Source organism: Pleurodeles waltl, chromosome 10, assembly GCF_031143425.1.
Source record: "Pleurodeles waltl isolate 20211129_DDA chromosome 10, aPleWal1.hap1.20221129, whole genome shotgun sequence".
Taxonomy (NCBI): Eukaryota; Metazoa; Chordata; class Amphibia; order Caudata; family Salamandridae; genus Pleurodeles; species Pleurodeles waltl.
The window spans coordinates 159,563,246-159,589,470 of NC_090449.1; the positions used below are offsets into that span (position 1 = coordinate 159,563,246).

The window sequence follows — 26,225 nt, forward strand, 5'->3', positions numbered from 1 at the left end:
TTACAATGAAGCCAACCAATGGTAAGCAAAGGCAGGCTCTAAGCCCACTGTAAAATAACAACGTGTCTCTTAACAGACAGCACAAACACTCTTAGAAGAGACCTAAAAAACGCTGCATGGGACATACCAAAAGTTAGGCATTTAGCACAACAGATGGATGACACAGGATTGGAAACACACCACCCACACCAACATCATGGTCTTTAGACCAACGCATAAACTTATAACAATACCAACAGTGTGACTGTGTCCTTATTGTATACAATGAGTCTGCAAATGCAGGGAGGGTTCATCCCATGAATCTTTTTCTGACAGTGCTGCTTGAAAGGTGTACTTTACAGAGATGGTGCCATAGTGGCAGTCTTCTGGAAATAGTATTAACAAAAAACATCACCAATTAATTTATGTCAACATCATCTAATTGGTTTGGACCAGAAGCTGTAAGGGGCAGGGTGGGAAAAGCATGGAGGAATACAGCTCACTTAAGCCACAGGGAGCAGCACAGGTAACACTAAAAGAAAGGTAGCAGAGAATAAGTATCATAGCAATGGAAGAAAATGAAAATGTCACTTACCCAGTGTACATCTGTTCGTGGCATCAGTCGCTGTAGATTCGCATGTTTTGCATAGCTCGCCATCTGGTGTTGGGCCGGAGTGTTACAAGTTGTTTTTCTTCGAAGAAGTCTTTCGAGTCACGGGACCGAGTGACTCCTCCTTTTGTCTCCATTGCGCATGGGCGTCGACTCCATCTTCGATTGTTTTTCCCCGCAGAGGGTGAGGTAGGAGTTGAATTGTAGTAATAGTGCCCATGCAATGGAGTGACTAAGTATGTACCTATTTAAGGTTGAGATGATACATATACAAATAGTTGAAGGTAACTTCCAAACTGCTACAGGCTCCCGGGGAGGCGGGTGGGCACATGCGAATCTACAGCGACTGATGCCACGAACAGATGTACACTGGGTAAGTGACATTTTCAGTTCGATGGCATCTGTCGCTGTAGATACGCATGTTTTGCATAGACTAGTAAGCAGTTATCTCCACAAAAGCGGTGGCTCAGCCTGTAGGAGTGGAAGTAGTTTGAAATAATGTTCTTAATACGGCTTGACCTACTGTGGCTTGTTGTGCGGATAACACATCTACACAGTAGTGCTTGGTGAATGTGTGAGGCGTAGACCATGTGGCTGCCTTACATATTTCTTGCATTGGGATGTTTCCTAGAAAGGCCATGGTAGCACCTTTCTTTCTGGTTGAGTGTGCCCTTGGTGTAATGGGCAGCTGTCGTTTAGCTTTAAGGTAGCAGATTTGGATGCATTTAACTATCCATCTGGCTATACCTTGTTTTGATATTGGGTTTCCTGCATGAGGTTTTTGAAATGCAATAAATAGTTGTTTAGTCTTTCTGATGTTCTTTGTTCTGTCAATGTAATACATTAATGCTCTTTTGACATCTAATGTATGTAGTGCCCTTTCAGCTACGGTATCTGGCTGTGGAAAGAACACTGGAAGTTCCACTGTTTGATTTAGATGGAACGGTGAAATAACCTTTGGCAAAAATTTAGGATTAGTCCTTAGGACGACCTTATTCTTGTGTAGTTGTATAAAAGGTTCTTGTATTGTAAACGCCTGAATCTCGCTTACTCTTCTTAGGGAAGTAATGGCGATGAGAAATGCAACCTTCCAGGTTAGGAACTGTATTTCGCAGGAGTGCATGGGTTCAAAAGGTGGACCCATAAGTCTAGTTAGGACAACATTTAGGTTCCATGAAGGAACAGGTGGTGTTCTTGGTGGTATAATTCTCCTAAGGCCCTCCATGAATGCTTTAATGACTGGTATCTTATAAAGGGAAGTTGAATAGGTAGTCTGCAGGTATGCAGATATTGCTGCAAGGTGTATTTTAATGGAAGAGAAAGCCAGGTTAGATTTTTGTAAGTGAAGCAAGTAACCCACTACATGTTCTGGAGTTGTGTGTAATGGTTGTATTTGATTAATATGGCAGTAGCAAACAAACCTCTTCCATTTACTTGCATAGCAGTGCCTGGTGGATGGCCTTCTGGCTTGCTTTATGACTTCCATACATTCTTGGGTAAGTTGTAAGTGCCCGAATTCTAGGATCTCAGGAGCCAGATTGCTAGATTCAGCGATGCTGGATCTGGGTGTCTGATCTTTTGGTTGTGTTGTGTCAACAGATCTGGCCTGTTGGGCAATTTGATCTAGGGTACTACTGATAGGTCTAGCAGCGTTGTGTACCAGGGTTGCCTTGCCCAAGTTGGTGCTATTAATATGAGTTTGAGTTTGTTTTGACTGAGTTTGTTTACCAGGTAAGGAAGGAGAGGGAGAGGAGGAAAAGCGTAAGCAAATATCCCTGACCAGTTCATCCATAGGGCATTGCCTTGGGACTGTTTGTGTGGGTATCTGGATGCAAAGTTTTGGCATTTTGCGTTCTCCTTCGTCGCAAACAAGTCTATTTGAGGTGTTCCCCAGAGTTTGAAATAGGTGTTCAGAATTTGGGGGTGAATTTCCCATTCGTGGACCTGTTGGTGATTTCGAGAGAGGTTGTCTGCGAGTTGATTTTGGATCCCTGGTATAAATTGTGCTATTAGGCGAATTTGGTTGTGAATTGCCCAACGCCAAATTTTTTGTGCTAGCAGGCTTAACTGCGTGGAGTGTGTCCCCCCTTGCTTGTTTAGATAATACATTGTTGTCATGTTGTCTGTCTTGACGAGAATGTATTTGTGAACTATTATTGGTTGGAAAGCTTTTAGTGCTTGAAAAACTGCTAGAAGTTCTAGGTGATTTATATGCAGTTTTGTTTGATGTACGTTCCATTGTCCTTGTATGCTGTGTTGATCGAGGTGTGCTCCCCACCCTGTCATGGAAGCATCTGTTGTTATTACGTATTGTGGCACTGGGTCTTGGAAAGGCCGCCCTTTGTTTAAATTTATGTTGTTCCACCACAGAAGCGAGAGGTAAGTTTGGCGGTCTATTAACACCAGATCTAGAAGATGACCCTGTGCTTGAGACCACTGTGATGCTAGGCACTGTTGTAAGGGCCTCATGTGCAGTCTTGCGTTTGGGACAATGGCTATGCATGAAGACATCATGCCTAGGAGTTGTAATATCATCTTTGCTTGTATCTTTTGTGTTGGATACATGCGTTGTATGATGGTGTTGAAATTTTGAATTCTTTGGGGACTTGGAGTGGCTACTCCTTTTGTTGTGTCTATTATGGCTCCTAGGTATTGTTGTACCTTGCACGGCAGAATGTTGGATTTCGTGAAGTTGACGGTGAACCCTAGTTTGAAGAGGGTTTGTATGATCTGATTTGTGTGATTTGAGCACTCTATTAACGAATGGGCCTTGATTAGCCAGTCGTCTAGATATGGGAACACATGTATTTGCTGCCTTCTGATGTGTGCAGCGACTACCGCTAGACATTTGTTAAAGACTCTTGGTGCGGTTGTTAATCCGAAAGGCAGTACCTTGATTTGGTAATGTATTCCTTTGAATACAAACCTTAGGTATTTCCTGTGCGATGGGTGTATTGGTATATGGAAATACGCGTCCTTGAGGTCTAAAGTTGACATGTAGTCGTGTAGTTTTAGCAATGGTAATACTTCTTGTAGTGTGACCATGTGAAGGTGGTCTGATTTGATGAATGTGTTCACTATTCTGAGGTCTAGGATTGGTCTCAGCGTTTTGTCCTTCTTTGGTATCAGAAAGTACAGTGAGTAAACTCCTGTGTTTATTTGTGTGTTTGGCACTAATTCGATTGCATTCTTTTGCAATAGTGCCTGCACTTCTATCTCCAGGAGATTGGAATGATGTTTTGTCAGATTTTGTGCTTTTGGTGGTATGTTTGGAGGGAATTGTAGAAATTCTATGCAATAACCATGTTGGATAATTGCTAGAACCCAAGTGTCTGTAGTGATTTCCTCCCATGCTTTGTAATAATGACTTACTCTTCCCCCCACTGGTGTTGTGTGGAGGGGGTGAGTGACATGTGAGTCACTGTTTAGTAGTAGGGGTTTTGGGGCTTTGAAATTTTCCTCTATTCCTAGGGAATTGCCCTCCTCTATATTGTCCCCGAAAACCTCCTCTGTACTGTCCCTGGTAACTGGACGGTGTTGCCTGTGAGGTGCTGGCTTGTGTGCTCTGACCCCAAAACCCCCGTCTATAGGGTGTTTTACGGAATGTGCTGTAATTCCCTCTGCTCTGCGGGGAGTAGAGTGCGCCCATGGCTTTAGCAGTGTCCGTGTCTTTTTTGAGTTTCTCAATCGCTGTGTCCACTTCTGGACCGAACAGTTCTTTTTCGTTAAAAGGCATATTGAGAACTGCTTGCTGAATCTCTGGTTTAAATCCAGACGTTCGGAGCCATGCATGCCTTCTGATAGTTACAGATGTATTAATTGTCCATGCAGCTGTATCTGCAGCGTCCATGGAGGAGCGGATTTGGTTGTTGGAAATGGTCTGTCCCTCCTCAACCACTTGTTTTGCCCTATTTTGTAGGTCCTTGGGCAGATGGTCAATGAGATGTTGCATCTCATCCCATTGGGCTCTGTCATAGCGCGCAAGTAGTGCCTGGGAGTTAGCGATGCGCCACTGGTTTGCAGCTTGTGCTGCGACTCTTTTACCAGCTGCATCGAACTTGCGGCTTTCTTTATCTGGGGGTGGTGCATCTCCAGATGTGTGGGAGTTGGCCCTTTTCCTAGCTGCTCCTACAACAACAGAGTCTGGTGGCAGCTGTGTAGTGATGAAAGCCGGGTCTGTAGGAGGCGCCTTTTACTTTTTTTCCACTCTTGGTGTGATTGCCCTACTTTTGACCGGCTCCGTAAAGATTTCTTTTGCGTGCCGGAGCATACCAGGGAGCATAGGCAGGCTTTGGTAGGAGCTGTGGGTGGAGGAGAGTGTGTTGAATAAAAAGTCATCCTCGACCTGTTCCGAGTGGAGGCTTACATTGTGAAATTGTGCTGCTCTAGCCACCACTTGAGAATACGCAGTGCTGTCCTCTGGTGGAGATGGCTTCGTAGGGTATGCCTCCGGACTGTTATCTGACACTGGGGAGTCGTATAAGTCCCATGCGTCTTGATCTTGGTCACCCTGGCTCATGGTGGTGTGAGCTGGGGAATGTGATGGAGTTTGTGCTGGTGAGACGTTAATCACAGGTGGAGGAGAGGGTGGTGGGGTAACTTTTTTCACCACTTTTGTTTGTGGTGTTTGTTCAGTTTGGAACTCCAATCTTCTCTTTCTTCTAATAGGGGGAAGGGTGCTTATTTTTCCTGTCCCCTGCTGTATGAAAATACGCTTTTGCGTATGGTCTACATCCGTTGAGTGTAGTTCTTCCTCAAACCTATGCTTTTGCATTTGGGAGGTTAGCGAGTGCTCTTCTGTATAAGAGCCTGAAACTGGGTCGGTTGCAGTTTGTTTTGGCACCGAAACCCTGTCTGCATCTTTTTTCGGCTCCGAGGTGACTTTTTTCTTTTTCGGGGCCGAAACCTCTCGGCGTCGATCTTCTTCGGTGCCGCTGTCTCGGCGTCGAGCCGTGTCTACACCGGCATCTCGGTGTCGATGCTTGTGTCCAGCACTTTCTCGGTCCCGAGAAGGCTGCGTGCCGGTGTCTCGACCGGAGTCGGACGATCTCGGCACTGTTTGGGCCTTTTTCGGTGCCGACGGTCGGTCACCGAATTTATGGGTCGAGCCATGGCCTGGTGGCAGTGGCGTCCCCTGGGCCTTGTAAATCTTCTTCTGAGTGGTTTTCGACGTCCTACTCACGGTTTGTGTATCGTCGAATCCTTCGGAGTCCGATTCTTGGATCGAAAAGGTTCCCTCCTCTTCTTGTTCCTCGAACTCCCGGTGGGCTGTCGGCGCGGACGCCATCTGAAGTCTTCTGGCTCGACGGTCTCGGAGAGTTTTTCGGGACCGGAACGCATGACAGGCCTCGCAGGTGTCTTCACTGTGCTCAGGTGACAGGCACAGGTTGCAGACCAAGTGTTGGTCTGTATAGGGGTATTTATTGTGGCATTTGGGACAGAAACGGAACGGGGTCCATTCCATCGGCGTTCTTCTGCACGCGGTCGGGCCGACCAGGCCCCGACGGGGGATCGAAAAAATTACCCCGAAGGGCACCGGAGCTCTTCGATCTTAGACACGGTGTTGAATCTAACTACGCCGACCCGAAAGCAACAATACCGACGAAAATCTTCCGAAATTAGCTATCTTTCCGTTCCGAAACTCGGAGCGACAGGAACACGTCCGAACCCGATGGCGGAAAAAAAACAATCGAAGATGGAGTCGACGCCCATGCGCAATGGAGACAAAAGGAGGAGTCACTCGGTCCCGTGACTCGAAAGACTTCTTCGAAGAAAAACAACTTGTAACACTCCGGCCCAACACCAGATGGCGAGCTATGCAAAACATGCGTATCTACAGCGACAGATGCCATCGAACATGCAGATTATCCAATCCAAGGATTGCCACTCAAAACACTGAAAATTGACCACATTATTTTCCGTACAAAGGCTTTGAAATTCCAAAACTGCCTCCGATTTATTTTAGATTTAAACATTTTTATCGAACACATCAAAAACAAGTTCAATATTCCAACAGGGTGTTGGGGGAGAAGAAAGAGGTACATGGGTAAGCCTTTCAATTTGAGGTAGACACCCTTTAAGAAACTGAACCACGTAACAGCATACAGCGATAACTGGGAATACTAGCACAATGCACAGAATGTCACAACTACTCCTCTCCCGTTTGCCTAAAAAGGGCAATGAAACCAAAGAAGAAGTTGTTATTCACAGGCCAGTCCACAAACAACCCGTGAGCTGAGAATCCCGGACATTCAGGGACTGGGTAGCCATGAAACCGCAAGAACTCTCAGACTGAATTAAGGCCTGAGTAAATCCCATAGGCTGAGAATAATTCAAGTACTCCATTTATCCCTTTTTTGTTTTTCTCAAGAAATGTTCCTTCAATGAGATAACCTGCATCTTTCCCCTTGTGTTTTACTTGTAATTATTGCTGGGGACCATAAAGTCTGAAACCTTTGTAATTGTCTGAAGTTGCCCCTCCACCATGCTCCTGCAGTGTATTTTGAATGTGTTATTTATTAGAAGTCTCTAATGTAAGGAAATTAACAAAGTTAAAGGTAATGTTATATGATGTGGCAAAAAAGGTGGATGTCCAATCAAATCAGTGACTAGAGTGCCATCCATTTACAGAAACATGGAAGCTTGATCTAACATAAAACTGCTGATGAAAAACAAATCTAACCACTAACCAGCAATCGTGAATCTGAAACTACTGGTTGAATGATCACAAGTCCTTAAGGTAATGTGACTGCTACTTCCCTCTCTGAGCAGGTTAGGCAGGGGAAAGGTAAGCTGCGTACAATCATTTATTGCCAAATGTATGATCCTCTCTGTATTGAAACGGAGTCTTCTTTAGTCAAATCAGACATGACAGCCTTTGGGCCAGTACACTAGTGTCTTCTGCTTGGAGAGTGTTTTCAGGCAGTCCATGTTCAGGCTAATTATTCTTATCAAGTCAAGTTACTGGACTGGTTTGCAGATGTCCTCCCACTTTTTGCCCCCTTTAGAACTACTAGCTTGTTTTCGACTCTGAAAGTGCACGGAGGCCTGTTAATCAGACCTCAGTGCCAGTGCTCTTCCCTGGTTGTTGAGGTGCTGGGCAGTCCTCCAGGACCTCTTCCTTCACAACAAGGTAAGTCTAATTTTACAAATGGCAACAGGACTTTAGCACCCCTGTGAGTCCCTAGTAAATGGTTCCCCTGGTACCTAGGACATGGATACTAAAAAGGGACCCTAAGGGCTGCAGCATATCTTGTGCCACCTCTGAGGGATCCACACACAAATTGCACACAGACTGCCATCACAGACTGCATGTCAGGGTGCAAGCCCTGAGTGAAAACCTGACGTAGCATACTTGCTGTGTGCGATGCCAAAGTCATTGCATGTATTATATGTAAGTCACCGCTACAGCAGGCCTTAAGAGTCCTACGGCAGGATGTATTATAATACATGTGAAGGCATGTCTGCATGAGCAGATATGCCCTTATGATGTCTAGTTCTATTGCAAGTGAACAGGGAAGCCATCTTAAGGTACGTACTGGGCACTGATCGCTACGAATTGCCCAGCTATATAATGGCTTCACTGAAATCTATTGTGTTTGGTATCAAACATCTTGTCATACCAGTATTGAATTTATTATGACTTGCACCCAGAGGGCAACTTAGGGGTGACACCTTCAAACCTACTAGTCCTCTAGTGTACTGGCTGACTGGTCTTGACCAGCCTGCCACCACAGACTAGCTTCTGACCCTCTGGAGGTGAGAGCCCTCACTCTCAGAGGTCAGAAACAATGCTTCCTCTGGGAGGAGGTGTTATCACTTCCGACAGCAGGATGGCTAGTAAAGCTGAACACCAAGGCCAGGGACTTCAAAGTCAGGACTTTACTACTGGGAACCGAGGAAAAAAGAAGGCCCGAAGAGAGAGAAAACTGAAGACCTGCACCAAGAGTGGCACAAAACCCTGCCAGGCTGCTTGCACTTTGACCATCACTGGGGCTGACTTCACAAAGAGCTGGAGATCCTTCCCAAAACCCCTGGAGAAGTGCCCAGAATCTCAACAACCAGGAAATATCTCCCTTGGAGCAGAGAAGCTGCTTCCCTGCATCTGCAGGCACAGCTGCAAAGTTGGGTACTTTTACAATGGCCATCGTGCCCACTGAGGGAACACAAGTCAAGAGAAGACTGTTTGTTGCTCAGGTCAGCCCTGCCACTTCACCAAAGACTCAAGATATTAGCCCCTCCTGGAGCCTTCTTACTCCTACATCCGGTACTGGACCCCTTGCAGCAACAAAGGCCTGTTTGGTGGCCCAATCCGGATTCCAAAAGCACCAAAACAGATCTACCGTCAAGGAACGTCAGGAGTCACAAGGCCAGTCAGGAGAGTTGCCCCAATGCCCTGTTTCCCATCTTCACCAGATCACCAATACACTGAATGAGTTTGACCACTGTGTCCCAATGCCTCAAAGTAAGACTACACCTAATCCCCACAGCCCAAGTCTGAGGGAGGCAACAGCGCTAATGGAGTCCTGAGAACACACACAAGAGAACACCCCCCGTCCCCCAGCCTGAGTGGACAACTGTGGCCCTGCGTGCCCAAGACCTGAGCCCTCCCCATTTGGGCTCACCCTCACTGGCCCCAGAGTCCCAGCTTGCAGCCTCCTTTTCAACAGGACCATTTCCCATTGACTTTAACGGGGCACCCACTGCCGAAATGCACCTCTGCACCTGGACTACCCAGATCTGACTGAGGTGACCTGTTGATGCTGCCTTGGACCTTGCCCTGTACTTACCTGAAGTCCAAAAGAACAGTCCTGTAAGTAGTTGTCAAGTGCCCGAATGCAGTATATGTTTTTACCCCATAGGATAACATTACCGCTTTAAAGATACAATACAGAGCCTTTTCTAAGCCTTGAAAAATCACTATCCTAAAAAATAATTACCCGATTACCATGATTTTGGTGGCTAAACGAATATAAAAATCTATGTTATTTTTATAAACTGGAGTTGGATTTCTTTATTGACTGTGTGTCATGCTTCTTGGCTTTTTGTAAGCACTACATGAATAACAATATCCTCTCATAAGCCTAACTGCTCACCCACACTACCACAAAGAGAGTTTTAGGTTTATTATTTCAAACTCTGTCAGCCAGTAAGGGTCGCCCTGGACTATCTGCATAGTGTCTCTTATATTAGTACACTACATAGATAGCCAGCTTCCTACATTAATAATCCTAAAACAATTCAATCTAATATTTATAATGAACAATTTGGAGTCCATAACTTTTAACCAAATGCTACCCCCACAAAGACTGCATCCTGCCATCTCATCCGAGGAGTCTAGATAGAGAAGAGCAGTAGAGGGCTTTCACTTGAGTAACCAGTGTGGCTTGTGGCCATGTTCACTACTTTCCATTCTACCCTTGGGCATTGGATAAGACGTTCCCATGGGGCTATCAGAAGGGGTCTGCAACCCTGCAAATAATCGCCATCAGAGTGACAGAGTGATTAGTAAGGGGAACCTGGACCATGAGTGTCTCTTTTTTATTTTTTTAAATGACATCTATCCTGGATAGATGATCCATCTTGCTTGCTTTTTAATTACCCTGGCTGCTCTGCATTCTGCTTGCTTATAGGTTTAAAGAAAACAGCCCCAATTTCCCTATAGTTGAATAGTGGGAAAGCTTTGGGTAGCAGAACAGACACAAATGTAAACATCATGCCCTCACAAAATCAGCAGTTCCAGCCAAATCTACTATACACATATTTTAGTAGCTTCTTATACATTACACTTGCAAATAGCTGCAGACAAGCACTTCCTTATCATACCTGGTGCATAGAGCGCTTCCATTGGTGCGGATGTGATACATGCTTGGCTGCAGGTTTGCATCTTTGGACTTTCGCTTCCCCTTATGGATGATGAACTTACGCTTGAAGTGAGAAAGGAACTTGGCATTTTCCTGCTGCTGTGTCATGCGTACTACCTGGAAAGCAAGACAGAACAAGCATTTGCAATGTAATTGGTCTTGCATTTGTGAAAGTTAGAGCTCCTGGCATTGAAAATTACAATGTTTTTTACTTTTGTTTTTTTGTATGCAGTGCAGAGGTGATATCTGCATAGCACTATTGCTATTCGTATGACCTCACGGCACTGGAGAACCAGAAAATTGGATATAGGTTATGAGGGAGGGGAGACAAGAGTAATATGCTGGCTGAAAAAAAAGTGACAACATCCCGGAAAAGGCTAACACTCATCGGAAATGCAAGATTAAGGAATGCATTAACAACATGGTTACCTTAACACTTTTACACGTATTATTCAGAAATCAATGAGTGTTTTTGCCTGAAAAGTTACGGGCATGACTATAGGGCCCAGAAGGGACCTGTATCAATGTCCATTGCTAATAGCCTTACAAAATGTAAGCAGTATGGTTTAACAAGACCACATCCCTGAACACAGAGCCACGTACACATTCTATAAACTAAAATAAGGAAAACAGCTCATAAGGATTGCGTTAATCATTTTCCACTCTACCCATCAATCAGGTATTGCAGTACCTCCAGGAGTAGTGCACATCCCCACCCAGGGAAAACAATGGGGGTATTTGCCAGCGTGTCACTTAGTATGGGAAAAAGTGACATACCGGCGACGCAATGGGTTTGTAAATTATCCCCAAAGTTGTTCAAAGAAAGAGGAGAAAACGAAAGTAGCGGTTCACTGACAAACTTTGTAAAGTGACGCAAATGTGTGTGGTTGTGAATAAAACCAATCTGCCCACTTTGCAACCACTCTGTCTTGCTTTGTTTAGTTTTTTTCCCCTGTAGTTTGAACCTTTTTTTCTCTCTGTCCTGAGGCTGCACGTTTGAATAGAAAATTGCCAGTAAAAGACGACATTTGCAGCCAAAGTGTTTCCCTCTTTTTGGATCCAATTCACAGGGGAACAAATAAAGGATAGGAGAAGAAAGCGAGGTTAAGAGTTGTTCTTTGAAGTCATGGTTTTCAGCAAGTGAGGAGGAGCGAGACAGAAAGAGAGGGAATAAAAGAAAGGGAAGGAGAGTAGGAAAGATGAGGGGGCAGCAGCAGAGCAGATGTGAACACTGTAGGGAGGGGGCGGTGTGATATGAATGTGTTGAGGGAAAGGGGGGTTGGGTTCATCATATTCAGAAGGGGAACCCTATACTACGGTGAAGCAGATGAATCCATGTGATCGGTTGGTTTTATTGCAAGTGGACCAATGACGAGCTGAGGAGCAAACTTAAACGAATAACGTTTTCCACTGTACGCATCAACCAGGCATTGCAGTACCTCCAGGAATAGTGCACGTCCCAACCCCCTGGAAAACAATGTTGTTGAAAGAAAAACAAGAAAAGGAACATAGCGCTTCACTGGCAAACTCTGTAAAGTAGGTTCTGAATAAGACTAATCTGGCCTATTTGCGGCCACTCTGTCTAGCTTTATTTATTGTTTTTTTTTGTTGATATTTTGAACCTTCGTTTCTCTCCGTTCTGAGGCTGCACTCTGAAATAGAAAAATCTCAAAAAAAGACATTGCAGCCAAGCTGTTTTTGGATCCATTTCACAGGGGAATAAATAAAAGAAAGGAGAGGAATAAGAGGGTAAGAGCCATTTGTTGAATTCATGGTTTGTAGGAAGTGATGTGGAGTGAGACAGAAAGAGAGGGAATAAGAGGAAGAAAAACAGGAGTGATGGGGAGGGGGGGGGGGGGGGGGGGTGGTACAGCAGCCAGCAGCAGATCAGGAGACATGAACACTGCAGAGAGGTGGGCGGGTGTGAGGTGGGCGGGTGTGAGATGGGAGTGGTGAGGGGGGTGGGGTTCGACACAAGTTGAGGTGCAAACCTAAATGAGTGTTCCGGAAGGAGCATACGTAAAACAAGCAGTGTTGTGGTGGGGAAGACGGCACAGGCAGATTAAGTGACGGCAGTGCAAATGAAGTGGCAATTTATATTAAATTAAAAGATAAAACAGGCCTCAGAGGGGTGCTGGGTGTGGGCACGCAGTGTTGTGGGAAGGGTCAGGAGGTCGGGGGACAGCACAGGGAGATTAAGTGATGGCACAGCAAATGGCTGCTCTAGTGATCAGGGAGAGGATGGCAAACAAAACACAAACATGGCTCCTAAAGTAAACAAGCTGCTGGGCATTGCACTGAGCGCCGAAGAGTGGAGTGTGAAGCCCGGACCCCACCAGCAAGTCACTGCCTCCACCCGCAGGACAGCCAAAAGGAACCATTAGTGAAATCACCATGGAAGTGAACGAGACACAAAGGAGGAACAATTACATGTAATACACCAATAAAATGAGAGCGGGCACAGGGAGAGCATTCTGCCATGAGAAGGAGACAACCAGTGATGGTGAAAATGAAAGCAAGCGCGTCATTAAAAGGCGCACAGCCTCCAAAGTAAGACAATAATTAAACCTGCAATGTAAATAAACGAGTCAGACAGCATGGAGGAAGCAGGAAAGTCTTGAAATACACAGCAAATGTGACCAGATACGACTTACAACCCTGTTTACAGCAGAGCTTGGAAAGACACGCACTCCACTTCAGTTCTCCAGAGGAAAGATCGAAGTAGTCCCTGAACACATCTTAAAATGGTGAGCAGTGTATTTACATAGTAGGATGCCCAATCTCCTATACTAAATGACTTCTAATCAATCTAAAGTATTGGTCTGATTTTATCAAGTATTTTGATTAAAAGGTGTATTAGAAGGACTCGCCCACCGTATCACAGACTTGAAACAAAACAAGAAAACGGAACATATTTCCCGAGGTGCAACTGCATTCCAGGCATCGGCTAGGCAACCGCTATCACTCTGCAGGAGCAACTAAAGCAAGCTGCCTGTTTCAAAGACATCAATCACAGACCAGCAAGGAAGAGGTGAACTGAACACACTATAGCAAGGGCGTTGTACAATCCTCCATACACAGAAATATCAACACTGGCTGACTGCTTTGGGGATTAGCTGATAGAAACAGCACCCCCACAACGGCTCCCTCATATTACCGACAGGGCCTCCAGGGCTGCCCACTAGGCTACAGACGGCCATGTGGGCCTCACTGAGGCCTGCCCTTTCGCGGTGCCTCTGTGGTGGGGTCTCCAGGAAAGCCTCACGGTCGGGCAGGGAGAAACAATAAGTAAATAAGAGGCAGACTGAGGTGGGAACAGGCCTGTTCAATGTGGTCTAGGGCAGAGGAAGTGAGTGCTTGTGGGAGGGGCGAGTGTCAGGGGAAGCTGATGTCCCAGCTACGACCTTGGTGAAAAATTGAGCTCCCTTTAGAGAGTATACTGTAGCTGGCCACGTCGCACGTAGGGCGACAATAGAGGGGACAGCTCCCTAGCGTCGCTCCCCTGTTAGGGAGGCATTTGGCCAGGAAGGGCCTCCGTACTAGGGTGGGTGGGCCACCTCTCCTTTATGGCCCCCAAGGTGTGAGAAGGGAGGAGTGAGGCCAGGAGGTCCTTTTAAGGGGTGACCTCGCTGGGCTGGGCCTCTTTGGAAGTAAGGCGAGCAATGAGCAGGACGGGAGGGAGGCAGAGTCCTGATACGGACATCTGGCAGGAAAAATGTGAGGTGAGTCAGAGGAAAGGGGGGTACAAGGGTTGGAGGCAATGGCGAATCCCTGCTTTTGTAGGGGATATGGGTCAAAGAAAGCGGGGAAGGCGCGAGTTCAGTAATCTGATGCCACCCGCTCCCTTCAGCCGCTGCCACCCGCAAACCCTTCCTCTTTCCTTTGCACCTTACCAGATCTCTTTTTCTCAGTTTCGGTTCGCGGTCCGAAGCTGATACCCCCTCTGTCCTGCCCTTCTCAGACTTTGCTTCGGTCACCGAAGCAAAGCCGCTCTTGCCCGCTCTCGTCCGGTGCAGGCGGCGCTGGCATGGTAGCAGGTTAGCTTAGGTTAGGGCGCCTGGGATAGTTATGAACCTGGTTCCAAGCGGCGAATTGAGCACAGCCGCCAACGGCATGCCGGGACCTTTCGCGCCATTATGCCGGCAGGCGCACGAAGTTTAAAAAAAAAAAATAATAATAATAATAATAATAATTGCGCGGGGGTCCCGAGGCCAAAAATCGTTTACACTAATAATAGTTAACTAATAACTATAGAAAGCTCATCGGGATTCAAAGCAGTCAGCAGCATTGAATGGAAGGCTAGACGGGGGGGGATAGCGCTGCCGGTGGTGGCGCTCCGCAGCCTCCTCGGGTGAGAGGAGGATTACAGCGCGGGGCTGCAGGGCCCGCGGAGTTGGCGTCCTGCCTGTCCCACACCCCGCGACCAATGTCCGATTCGCGGGAGTGGGGGGCGGTGCGGCGTCCCGGTTATCAGCTACGCTGCGGAATGGCCCCGGCGCTCCCCGTGACCCAGCCGCACCGCAGGGCCAGCGATGTCGCGATGCACGGGGGGGAGCAGCCCCCATAGACCGCCTCGCCCTAAATTTCGCGGTACGCACGTTTCCAGTGCTTCCAATACCACATGGCCGCGGGAAACAGAGCCGGGACAGGCGAACAACCCGCACCGGAGCCACGTAGAGGGCCCAAATCACACCATCGGCCCGCACCCGTCACCATGGGGATTTGCCCTTACCTTTAAGCTGACGCCTCAGCTTCGTAGCGCGAGGTCAGTGGCACAAAATTACACGCGCCCACCCATAGGGATTTGCGTTTCTTCTCAAGTGGCGCCGCACCTTATTAGCGCGAGGTCAGCAGCACACGCCTCGAGGGCAATAACGGTGCGGCGAGGTAGAGAGCAGACGACCACTACGGCACACACTACGTGCGCCGCGTAGCCACCACGGTGATGTGCGCTTTCATCTAAAGCTTGTCGAAGATGCTGAACTGGTGCGAGGTATTTAATTATGTTCCGATGCATTTAACTGAAATTGTGGGAACATAGATAAAATTGTACTGCGGCGTCAATTTTACATATTTAGATTTAGAAATGCAGATTCACTGCATCGATATGTGATTGCCTATATTTGCTGAGGTGCGGCAATACTTCAGCTAGCAGTATAGTGTTCCAAAGACAGGAATGATGCACAAAAGGCCCTACGCACGGTGAACACGCCCCCCCCCCCAAATCCCACGGCACCGCTCCTCACCTTGGCGAGTCAGCTGGAGGAGGGAGACGCGCATTTGCTCGTGGAGGTGGCGCTCGACCGGCTTGTGCTGGTAGGGGCACGGGGGGCAAGTTAGGGTCCAGTAGAAAGTGCGGGCTGCACGCCCTCGCTGGCGTGCAACAGGGCGGGGGCCTCGCCCTGCTGGATCGGGGCTGGGGGGCCCGCAGCAAATACAGGGTTAGAGGAGCGGGGTACCGGCACTGAGAGATAAGTGCCGGTCCTCCGCAAAGAAAGAACAGGCACAAGTTGGGCTCAGCGGGGAGATGTTTGTCAGACGCGGCTACAGGGGCCCTGGTCGCAGCAATTTTGCTGCATCATGTTTATTCCAGGTGCGGGCACAGCGGGGCTATTTTAGAAAGTTGGTCGGCAGCGGCGGAATGGGCGACCCTCGCCGTCATGCCGCATGGCGGAGCAAGGTGGCCCCGATCGCGGAAATTGTTGGTGACCCGTGGTCGCAGGTTCAACCTACAACCGGGTCACGGGACTCGAGAAGGAGCTAGGATTAGGGGCGGGACAATGCCTGCATAGGGCCGAGTGGTGCTCGCGAAAAAGTATCGGGCAGTGCCCACGTCCTGGGTCTCGGTTTCAATTAACGGACTTCTAGAGCCGTTTCGGAGAAACAATGGAAAGGTAATGCCTGGAATTCCAACAGACATTACAAGTGAACCATAGCCAACAAAGGGTGGTTTGCTACTGGTTGAGCTACTGGATATATATGTATTAAAAAAAAAAAAAAAAAAAAAATAGAGGCCGCCTACGAACTCTGCACACAAGTATTTGAACTTGTTGCCAGGGATACCAGCATGCACGTGCTTAGTCACCATTGGGAAAGCACCACCCAATGCCTTAGAACAGATAGCGGGGTGATGAACGACGCCCTCAATCAATATTTAGGAATACGGTTACGCAGCATAGGCTGAGCCGAAGGGCAACAGCATGCCGCTAAAAGAGTATCGCATGTACGCGACTATAGGTACCTCAACCACGCGAAGGTGGAATTCTTTTGACTGCGGTTCTCTAACCTATCACTAGTATATCTTGTAGTGGGTATCAGAGGTAATTACACCTTGTGCCAGGTCCAGTCAGCCATCGTTAGGGTAGAAGCAGCGTTTCTACCGGGTTAGGTTGAGAGAAGGTAGCTATGGCAAATCGCAATACACAGAAGTACTAAAATAAAGGTACTTATTTTATAAACATGCCACAGGTAGCTCAGTGAGTACATGCAATAGGAGGACAAGTGACATACACAAGATATGTGTACGCGTGAAGCAACCCCAACTCATGGTTGTACAGCACTTAAGGCTGCTGCTCCCCGAGGCTGAGCCAAGCGCTAAACGCAGTAATAAGGCATGAATGTAAGACAAAGAGAACAGAAGTGAAAGCTGCTGGGGACAGGGACAAGACCAATGGGCGTGAGCAGCACAACAAAAGAATGAACGAATGTTAGCAAATGCTGCCGGAAAAGCAAGGAGTTTAAAGGGCACACTCAGGAGCGAGTAACAGGAAGTGGTTGGGGGTGCTAGGCACTGCTTTTGCAAGACCTACAAATGACGGGAGATAACAGTCGTCACGGGGTGTTTCATAGTTGGGTATATATCAGAAACACTTCACATGTATAATATCTGGAATAATTCACAATACCATAAGGGCAAACAATGAGTATTGTATTTAATGTTTCGCTGCAAACCGACAAAACTCTTTCTATCTGGAACTGGAAACACCATATTCCCATTCTATAACTGTTATGACTCCTGCTATCAGACTACAAAGAAAGTTCAGCTACAGCCTTTTCAAAATATATGTGTATATATATATATATATATATATATATATATATATATATATATATATATATATATATAGCAAAAAAAAAAAAAAAAAAAAAAAAAAAAGGGGGCGCCTGGTCTGGGCGTCTTTTTTCAGGCCGAATGGTGCTCAACGTATGAGACTGGCCTGGCTTGTAGTGGGCACCGGAGGTACTTACACCTTGCACCAAGTCTAGTCATCCCTTATTTATTAGTGTAGAAGAGGTGTTTCTAGCAGCTTAGGCGGATAGAAGGTAGCTATAGCAGCGCAGCTTAGGCTGGACTAGGAGACATGCAAGCTCCTGCCGTACCACGGGTCTCATATGCACAATATCATAAGAATAAGCAATACACAGATATACCGAAAATAAAGGTCCTTTAATTGATGACAATATGCTGTTTACACAAAAGGTGAATCAGCCTCTGCTTTCATCCCTTCAAAACCTGTGCATACGTGTTTCACCGGTATTGGTAAACAGTCTATGGAAAGGCAAATTCAAGGGTGAATTAGGGACATGAGATTGAGAGACTGGGAGGAGATGGTTAAGGCAACTGTCCCAAGAATTGATACGAGGTGTGTCGGGGAAGGGGAGGTCTCCCCTCCTTAACATGAAGGTGAGGACTGCCATATTGTCTACATTGATTGGTGGAACCTTGGAGGAGTCCACTCTCCTGACGCATCCGAGAGGGCAGATGCAGCAATGGAAAGGTCTGTGCTCCACTGCATTCACCATTAAGGCGGGAACCGATTCATGTGCTGACAGCTCTGTCGCTAGGGCTTCGGCCGCAATGATTTCATCCGACATGGTACTGCGGTATCACTTGACTCTCACTTAGCAGCATGACAGGATGTGTGGAGCAAAAAATTGTAAAGCCTGAGGGAGTACATACATCAGGGTTACTACACATACCACCCAACGGGGCCCATGCTAGGGAGAGCCAGTAGCGGCAAAGATTTACAGAGCAATTAAAAATTAAACACTTGCTGTCCCTTACGAAAGGTGCTAGACTTTTCATCCTCGGCATGCCTCCCCCCCCCCTCACCTCCCGCCTTTAACGATTTGCCATGTTCCCAGGTTGTGGATGTGGTGGACTCAGTTGTTGCTGCCTCGTTGCGCTGTTTGTACGCTGGGGCATGCTACCACGGCTAACAGCGATAAAAGTGCGAGTACTCCGGTAGAGATGTTATGTAATGGGGACATCCATGATTGGCATATTTGATTCACTGGGAAGCCCTTAGCACAGTGCACTACAACAGAACGCGTGTTATAGTGCAAAGGTTTTCAAGGAGGATTGTAGGTGGCGTTCACCTCCTAGGTTGCAGTGGGTGAGTCAAGACAGTTACAGCAAGGGCATGCCCACGGGTTATGCGGTCATGTTTCTTAGTCGAAACCTGCATACTGCTTGGCAGGGACCCGGAGAGAAAGCAGAATATTTGCCAGGGGGCACGCAGGGTCAACAGTAGGAGAAGAATTGCCGGCACGTGGTGCTCCACGAGGCGGGCTGGAAGGATGGACCTGCGCAGGTGGCTGGCAGTTCTGGAGGGAGTCTATGGTACTTTATTGTGGCACACCCCCAGGTGCACCAGTCAGCAGCCCCAGCTCCCCACCGAGGCTTCAGGCAGAGAGGGCTTTTGGGGTCATACCGGACCGCCAGTAGTGGGCGGCGAACTGGCCCAATGCGTGGTTTAGGCAGGGACACCCAAGGAGCAGTACCTTACGGGAAATATTCTCAATTGTCGTCTCTCTCCAGCTGTGGCCACAACAGTCAGCCAACAAGAGGGCTGCGTCCGGATCAAACAACCGGGCCGTAGTGCAGGCCAGCTATTGCCAGTCAGGGAATCGCCAAGGATTGGGAGGGCGGTTAAGGGAGCTGGTGAGCATTTGCTGGTTGAAAAGCGGAGGATGCGGAGATGAGAACGTTCATGCGAGCGATGGCGTAGGTACAGTGAAGTGAAGGTTAGGGGCCCGGGGGAGTGTTAGCGATGGCCCCTGCTACCGGATCCAGATACAAGGCGCGGTTTGATAGGTTCAGCTCATTAACACAGTCATGGGGTGCTGGAGACGCCCATCCACCGGCCAAGGGGGGGCATCAAGTGGTGCAATGAGGAAAGCCAAGGGAAACCACACGTGGGGGTCTCCGGGCTCTTGACGGCAATCACCCATTTCTCAAAAGTTGAAAGGGGAGCCAGATTCGCCGGTAATCTCGAGAGAGGGCAGGACATGGCGGAATGGAAAGTACTGCGCTCAGTTGACCGAACAGAAGAAGCTGGGTGGGGTCGTTTGAGAGGAATAGGGGTCTCCCCCACACCACCCACCCCCCCTCCAAGGTTGCCCGATAGAACTACTCAGGAGGCACATTGCAGGCCGCCCTGCACAACCGGGACAACTGTTGCCTCACCTACACGGCAGGCCTTAACGCAGTTCCTATATATGAGGGTCTTGAAGTGGGCAATAGCAAAAAGGGGGTACTAAGGGCGGAAATGGCGGGCACAGCTGAGGCGAAATATGGGCATGGTGATGTTGTTAAATGGATTGAAGATATTGTGGCATGGTTGAGCCCTAACGTGCTGTAACAGATGTCAAGAAATGTTGTGGTAATGCTTTCCTTCTCGTCCATCTAGGGATGGCGACACTATGGTGTGGGCCACTCCTTGGGCCAGATCAGAATGCCGGGCCAAAGAGGGTGGCTGGAACACAAGAGTTCAGTAACATCAAACTCGTAGGGTGAGGGGCCACCCTGGGGGGCCAGAGCAGAAAGCCGGGCCAAAGAGGGGGGCTGAGAAACAGGTTTCAGCAACAGCAAACTCGTCTGGAGGGGAAACCCAGGAATGAGATGGGGCCATGCCGTGAAACTAGAGTTGGCCAGCTTGTGGGGAGGAGCAGGTTGGAATCCACCTGGGTAAACGACCTAGCTACTGGTGGGAGAGGTCCACGGTGGCAGGCCTTGACGCAGGGTGGCGGAAATTTGAGCCATGGTATAAGGCGGCGGAAGAACTTGGCTGAGATGATCCCAGGGGGAGGGTGGCAGGGAGCCAGGTCTCAGGCCACGAGTGAAATGTCCAGGCAGGGAACCAAACAATCAAGACAATTATCACGAAGCAGCAGGGATTTGTTTTCAGCAGACGCGGTACACCGGTCTGATGCGGGCACGTATAAGTCCTGAAATATTAGAGTCGCTCTTGGGATAGCAGCCTGTAATTAGCAAGTAAGGGAGGAGCACAGGTGGGGGGGCCTCGGTTATCGCGAGATGCCATCCCCGAGGCTTGGCGGAGTTACAGGGCGATCCTAAAGCTTCAAATTGGTTAAAACGCCTCCAGATGGTGATTCCTGGAGCCAAAACCTATTCCTCAGGCTACTTGGAGCCTTTACGGCGGGGCCTGGGATGACGTGACGGCGCTCCTTAATCCCGCAAGGGACAGTTGAAATCCTGAGCAACTGTGGAGACTGGCCGGGGTCTCGCTCTGACTTGTCAGGAGCATGACAAAATTGATAAAGTGGTAAACCACAATAAAGGAACGAGCTGTAAGATGCTAAGCATGTTGGTGCAGAGAACACCAGACGGAACAGCTCTAGCTTTCTCAGGATGGGTGTCGGCCAATGTTTAATAACCTCATCTCCGACACCGGGATCGCCCGTAAGCTAACCCAACCTGTGTAAATAATAAACTTGCGACATATTATACCCACAAACGTTGTCCTAGCATTTATTATATTGCATGCATGATATTGTTGTAAATGCCAATTGCACACACCCTAAGGGACTAGGGGTAGCAGCGCTAAGTGATTTGCCAGTTCCAGTATAAGGGCTGGAAAACAAGATGTTCTGTAGAGGAAGCTGCTCCCTTTAAGGGAATTACGGTAATTCTCAACTCAAACCAATGGCCTCTGCTTTTGGAAAAGAGGGATGGGAATGCAGCAGAAGTATTTCATAGGTAAGAAAATTAAAGAACGTGTTTGTGTCACTTCTTTTCCACAGTATATTGTGCCAAACAATGCCAAAGTTGCTCAGTGCCCGCAGAACTAGCATGTGTCATGGCGAGTAAAGTAGAGTGGCTTCAGTGGGCCGACGCTAACGAACAGCTGTGTACCAAGGCCAGCAGCGCTCATGAGTGCTCTACAAAGCACAACAGAACCCAACCTGCAGGAGAAGGTTGCCAGCCCACTGGTCCCCCATCAGCACTGCCCTCAGAGGCACCACGTAATTCGTCACAGACGCCGGTCTAGGGTTAGCGCACCTCATCGTGAAATTATCGAGGCAGCTCAAAAAGCACAGCGTTGAAGAGAGCGCGTCTGGTGGTGCAGGCGCTCTCTATAAAGTTGGTTACAAGTTCTTGTACTGCTGATCTAACGGGTGTACATTAAAAGGGGGCATGTAATAAGACATCACGGGTGCGGCGCTGAGCCAGGGAAACGCAAGTTGGAATTTAACAAACAAAAGCCCCTGAACAGAAAGTTAAGTAGGGAAAAGCGGAAGCCAACAAGTCCTGGGGCGATACTCCAAGGGTGTAAACCACTTGCAAAAAGGAGGGACCGGGAAGGCACATTTCCCACTGGCAATCGAGGAATTTTAAAAGACAAACAAGTAGACAAATCCAAACTGATGGGAGGAGTTAAACACCACATAATACATACAAGAGATCACCTGACAGCGCAAGCACTGTCTAGGCTCCACCTAAAAAAAGGTGGGACATAGAGTAAGATTACCCAGTGGCAAGCAAGTATTTTTAAAGGTCTCTGGCATACCCAAATCACAATGAATGGGTGGCAATGAATCTCACAAACCATCCACTATATGTTGCTAAGCACCAGCGCAAGCGCGGTCTAGGCTCGACCTAAAAAGGGTCAGGGTTGGTTCTGTCTTTTACAAGGGATGCGTGGAACAGGTTTATAGGGTGTTGCACTCTTCAGGCCAGAGCCGAGCTGGAGCAGGAGCTGGCCAGCCTCTGGAATACTTACTTTGCAGGTTTGTTTCTCTTAGTCCTCCAATATCATCATGTCTAAAGCTAGTGAAAGTAAACGTTTGTGAGAAGAAATAGCACAACAGTACCGTTTCTCAGCATCATCAATAAACAGTGGACTAGCTCAATACCAAGGTCTCCTCAAATGTTTGAACAACAACTACAAAGTAATGAGAATACTGGTGAAAAACATACAGGTAAATTTTTTGTTAAATTTGGTGGATTACGAAACAAGAGTGGTTTTACTCTACTGAAATTTAATCTGGGGTTAAATAAAATGTAGCCAGTTTTCTTCTTTTTTTTTTCTACTACTCAGTGTCACTATTAGCAGATTAGTAGCTTCAAGTATTTTATATTTTAACTTACAATTAAATGGGATAAATGCTAAAGCTTGAAGATGTGAGACATAGGCGAAACTACAACTGAAGAGTTATGAGGTTGGCAGGGGCATGACCACTGAGGGTAGGTGAAAACCGATGCAGGCGTGTGGTTGTTTTCAGTGGTGCACAATTATGGATAAGCAATTCTCCCCATCTCACCTCCAGCTTTCCTGGGAAAAGGCTCTCAAACTTCTTCTGCAGGCTGAAAGTGAACGTTAACCAGCCCATGTTGGAGGCTTCTCGACCCTGCCAGAAGTACACCACGCACTGGAAGTCCTCCTCCGTCTGCTTCTCCTCCTCTTCCTCATCATCCTCACCTGCTTCATCTTTCTTGCTCTTCTTGTCCTCTTCGTATTCAACAGGAACCCAGTACCTGAAAAACAAAGGTGGAAAAGTCACCATCTAAGTGGAAAAATTGTAGAGTTCCTGAAAATACTGGCGCTCGCCACAAATGTCATTCAAAATGCTATCTCTGTCAGTGTCTCTGTCCTAATGGCGGGGTGACATTACTGCCGTTCTGATAATGTACAGTTTCATTTCAGTAATCAAAGACTGAGATTCTTGTTGGCATCGGAGGACTGTGAAGCTATTTCTAAGCTAAAAAATGGGAAAGCAGCCAAGAATACAAGAGAGGGCGGACGGAAGGCCGGTAACATTCTCGAATGTCTCACTTATGGCCTGACGCTTGAAGTAATGTGAAGGGCACAAGGTGGCTTTGGCTACCTAAATGAACCCATGCACAAAAGAGCTAAAGGATGTGATTGTTTAGGACAGTTGATTTTATGCCTGTGTGTACAATGGGAAATGCCTACACAAGATATGAGGCAGAGTGGACTTCAGCTCTTCCTAAATTCTCCACCATGCCTCCTGAATCACTTTCATAGAAAAGGGCTACTATCCATCAGTTTGAAGCATCAGATCTTCTTGTCACCCCACCTTTCTGTTACCTTCTTCGTAACACTTTGCAGCCTAGGGTTTGGAGGAGATGCAGCTTAACAGTGTGGGCTGACTCTTGAGGGCAGGGCCATAGCTGATTTGCATATACATGTATCTTATTTGTAATGGCACAGTGAGCAAACTAGTTAAGGAATGGAACTCTGTCCAGAGTACTTACCGATAATTAAGATTAAATCAAGCCATCAATTCCCTTTACCGCCAAAAGCAATGTAGTGAAGCCTGATCATTAGCTTATCTGCGTGGGAAGTCAACACAGCCCTTTGTTTAAAAAACAGATCTCTTGCAGTTAACTGTACAGGAAGATGTACCACAGTTCGGTATGAAGATCTGAAGATTTCCATTACTATCATTGCTCAGGAAGGCAAGTCATAGGTTTACCTTCTCCTGTATAGAAAGGCACAGTAACCCTGGGTCTAAGCAGATGTTCAATCTATCCCTTACAGTTACTGATGACAATATGACTCTCAGTAAAAAGGGGAAACCTGTGCTCTCCTCAAGCAGTTACCTGCATAGGAATACATAGCAGTCCTGTGTGTGAAAGTGGCCAAAGTCTTCTTCCGGGAGACGAGCAAACTTCTTGCCCTCAAGAACAAACCCTTCCATGCCATCCAAGTCCTCATTCCACTCCTCCATGAGTTGCTCAGCCTGCATAAACCAAGGAAAGATATATAAGAAAGAGATCCACTTAGAATGTCAATTATTTTTGGTAATTTAAGTCTCCTGGTAACAGTCTTCAAAGACAGCAGGTATTCTCTAAACATGTAGCTTTAATGGTGGTAATGCTCAACCAAAGGCACCAACATAAAAATTATGTCATTCACTACCTTGTGTGGGTTCTGGTGCACGCGAGGCACAGGAACAACACTAGCTGTATAAAAGAACAGGGATGTAATCACTGGGAACTAAAACAGCAGGGACTTCATAGAAATGTGTTACGTTTTTTCATTCTGAAAAGTAATATAGATTTAAGTTTGTTAGGTTTTTTTGGTGTCTGCCAATGAAGTGCTTCCCAGTTAGCCTGAATACAAACGAACGGGATCAACAACTGAGAAGACTCTGCACGAGGACCGAAAGAACATCACAAATATTCGAGGATGAATGTATAGAGGTGTTTTGTAGTTGCAAAGCCAGCACTGTGCAAAATTGCACGTTTTACTAGCACAAGATACCTAAGCACAATGTACAAATGGCAAATTAAGAGGCACATGAGTCTTTGCTACTGGCAGGGTACATACACATTGTAACTCTTGCTATTCGGAAGGTGGAGGAGACGTGAAAGAGGCACTAACTCCTTATGAATCGCAATTAAATGTATCAATGTTTTTCAACTGCAAACCCTTGATGACATATCAGCTCTTTAAATGGGGTAGTATGGCATTCTCAAACTGGAAGGTGTCCATGGGGGACAGCTACATTTTGTAAGTGTGGTCTGGACACTGGTTGGAGGATGCGGTGCTCCAGGAGACAGCGGCATGCTCTCAAAAGCACTTTGCATCATACCAAAATAAATTTGTGAATATGGTGTAGTATAGTATAGAACAGTTTTTTGCAAACAGAACCCACCCTCTTTAAAATTAGGGGGAGGGGGAATGAACTTAAAAAACCCTACCGAGATTTATTTCTCAGTTGTGACTGCTCCCATCTGCCGGACTGTAAAATGTTTTAGAACTGCAAACCAATCACTATGCAAAAACAGCAAACGCCTTGCGGCCTGAGAATGACAAGTCATGGCCTATATCTTTTGGTTTTGCTTGACCCCATCAACTGTGTACTTGTGTAATAAAAAATAAATAAAAAAAAATAAGAAGCAAAAACAGCATAATCAGAGTCCATTAAAGCCTCCCACTACAGCTTAGAACTAAACACACTGACGCAAGTGTGTGTGTCACAATTTCTGTAATGATGAAAAACTCAACCATTGCTCAGGTACTCTTATGTGAGTGAAGGAGACCGCTAATAGCTTCAGACTCGATCCCCATAAATAGCATGATATCTAAATTCCATGAAGGTAGCTCAGAACAAATGCAACTATTATGCTTGGCAGGCAGCTGCCACTCAATAGACATTTATCAGAAGTTCTAGTCTGCGCTAACACTGAAAATGGATTGTGGTGTAAAAGGTATATTTTTCCTGGGTGAGTAGGCCAATAAGATGACGTCAGGAGTTAACTACAGCTCCTGCAGTGAAATGTGTGCAACTTGAAGGTTATATGATTGTATTTATTGAAACAACCACTATAATACAAAGTACTTGCTTTTTCACAATTTGAATTTAAAGTGCACTTATATGTAAGAATATCACTTTCTCTCAGAAAAATATATTAATTCATGGCACTGAAAAATGATCGGCAAAGACAGATCAAAAACCGACTCAAATAAGCGGACTTTGACAGTGCAATTCTAACTGAA

At 47.0% G+C, this 26,225-nt stretch overlaps 1 protein-coding gene across 2 annotated transcripts in view; it reads right to left on the reverse strand.

Annotated features, from left to right (window-relative positions):
* FLII (FLII actin remodeling protein) overlaps positions 1-26,225 on the reverse strand; it is a 208,551-nt gene that overhangs the window by 46,948 nt on the left and 135,378 nt on the right. For both annotated transcript variants that reach the window (XM_069210099.1, XM_069210098.1), the window contains exons 22-24: positions 24,323-24,462; positions 23,020-23,233; positions 10,415-10,569 (exon numbers count right to left, since the gene is read on the reverse strand). In XM_069210099.1, the coding sequence (XP_069066200.1) occupies positions 10,415-10,569; positions 23,020-23,233; positions 24,323-24,462 (509 nt within the window). The remainder of the gene's footprint in view (positions 1-10,414; positions 10,570-23,019; positions 23,234-24,322; positions 24,463-26,225) is intronic.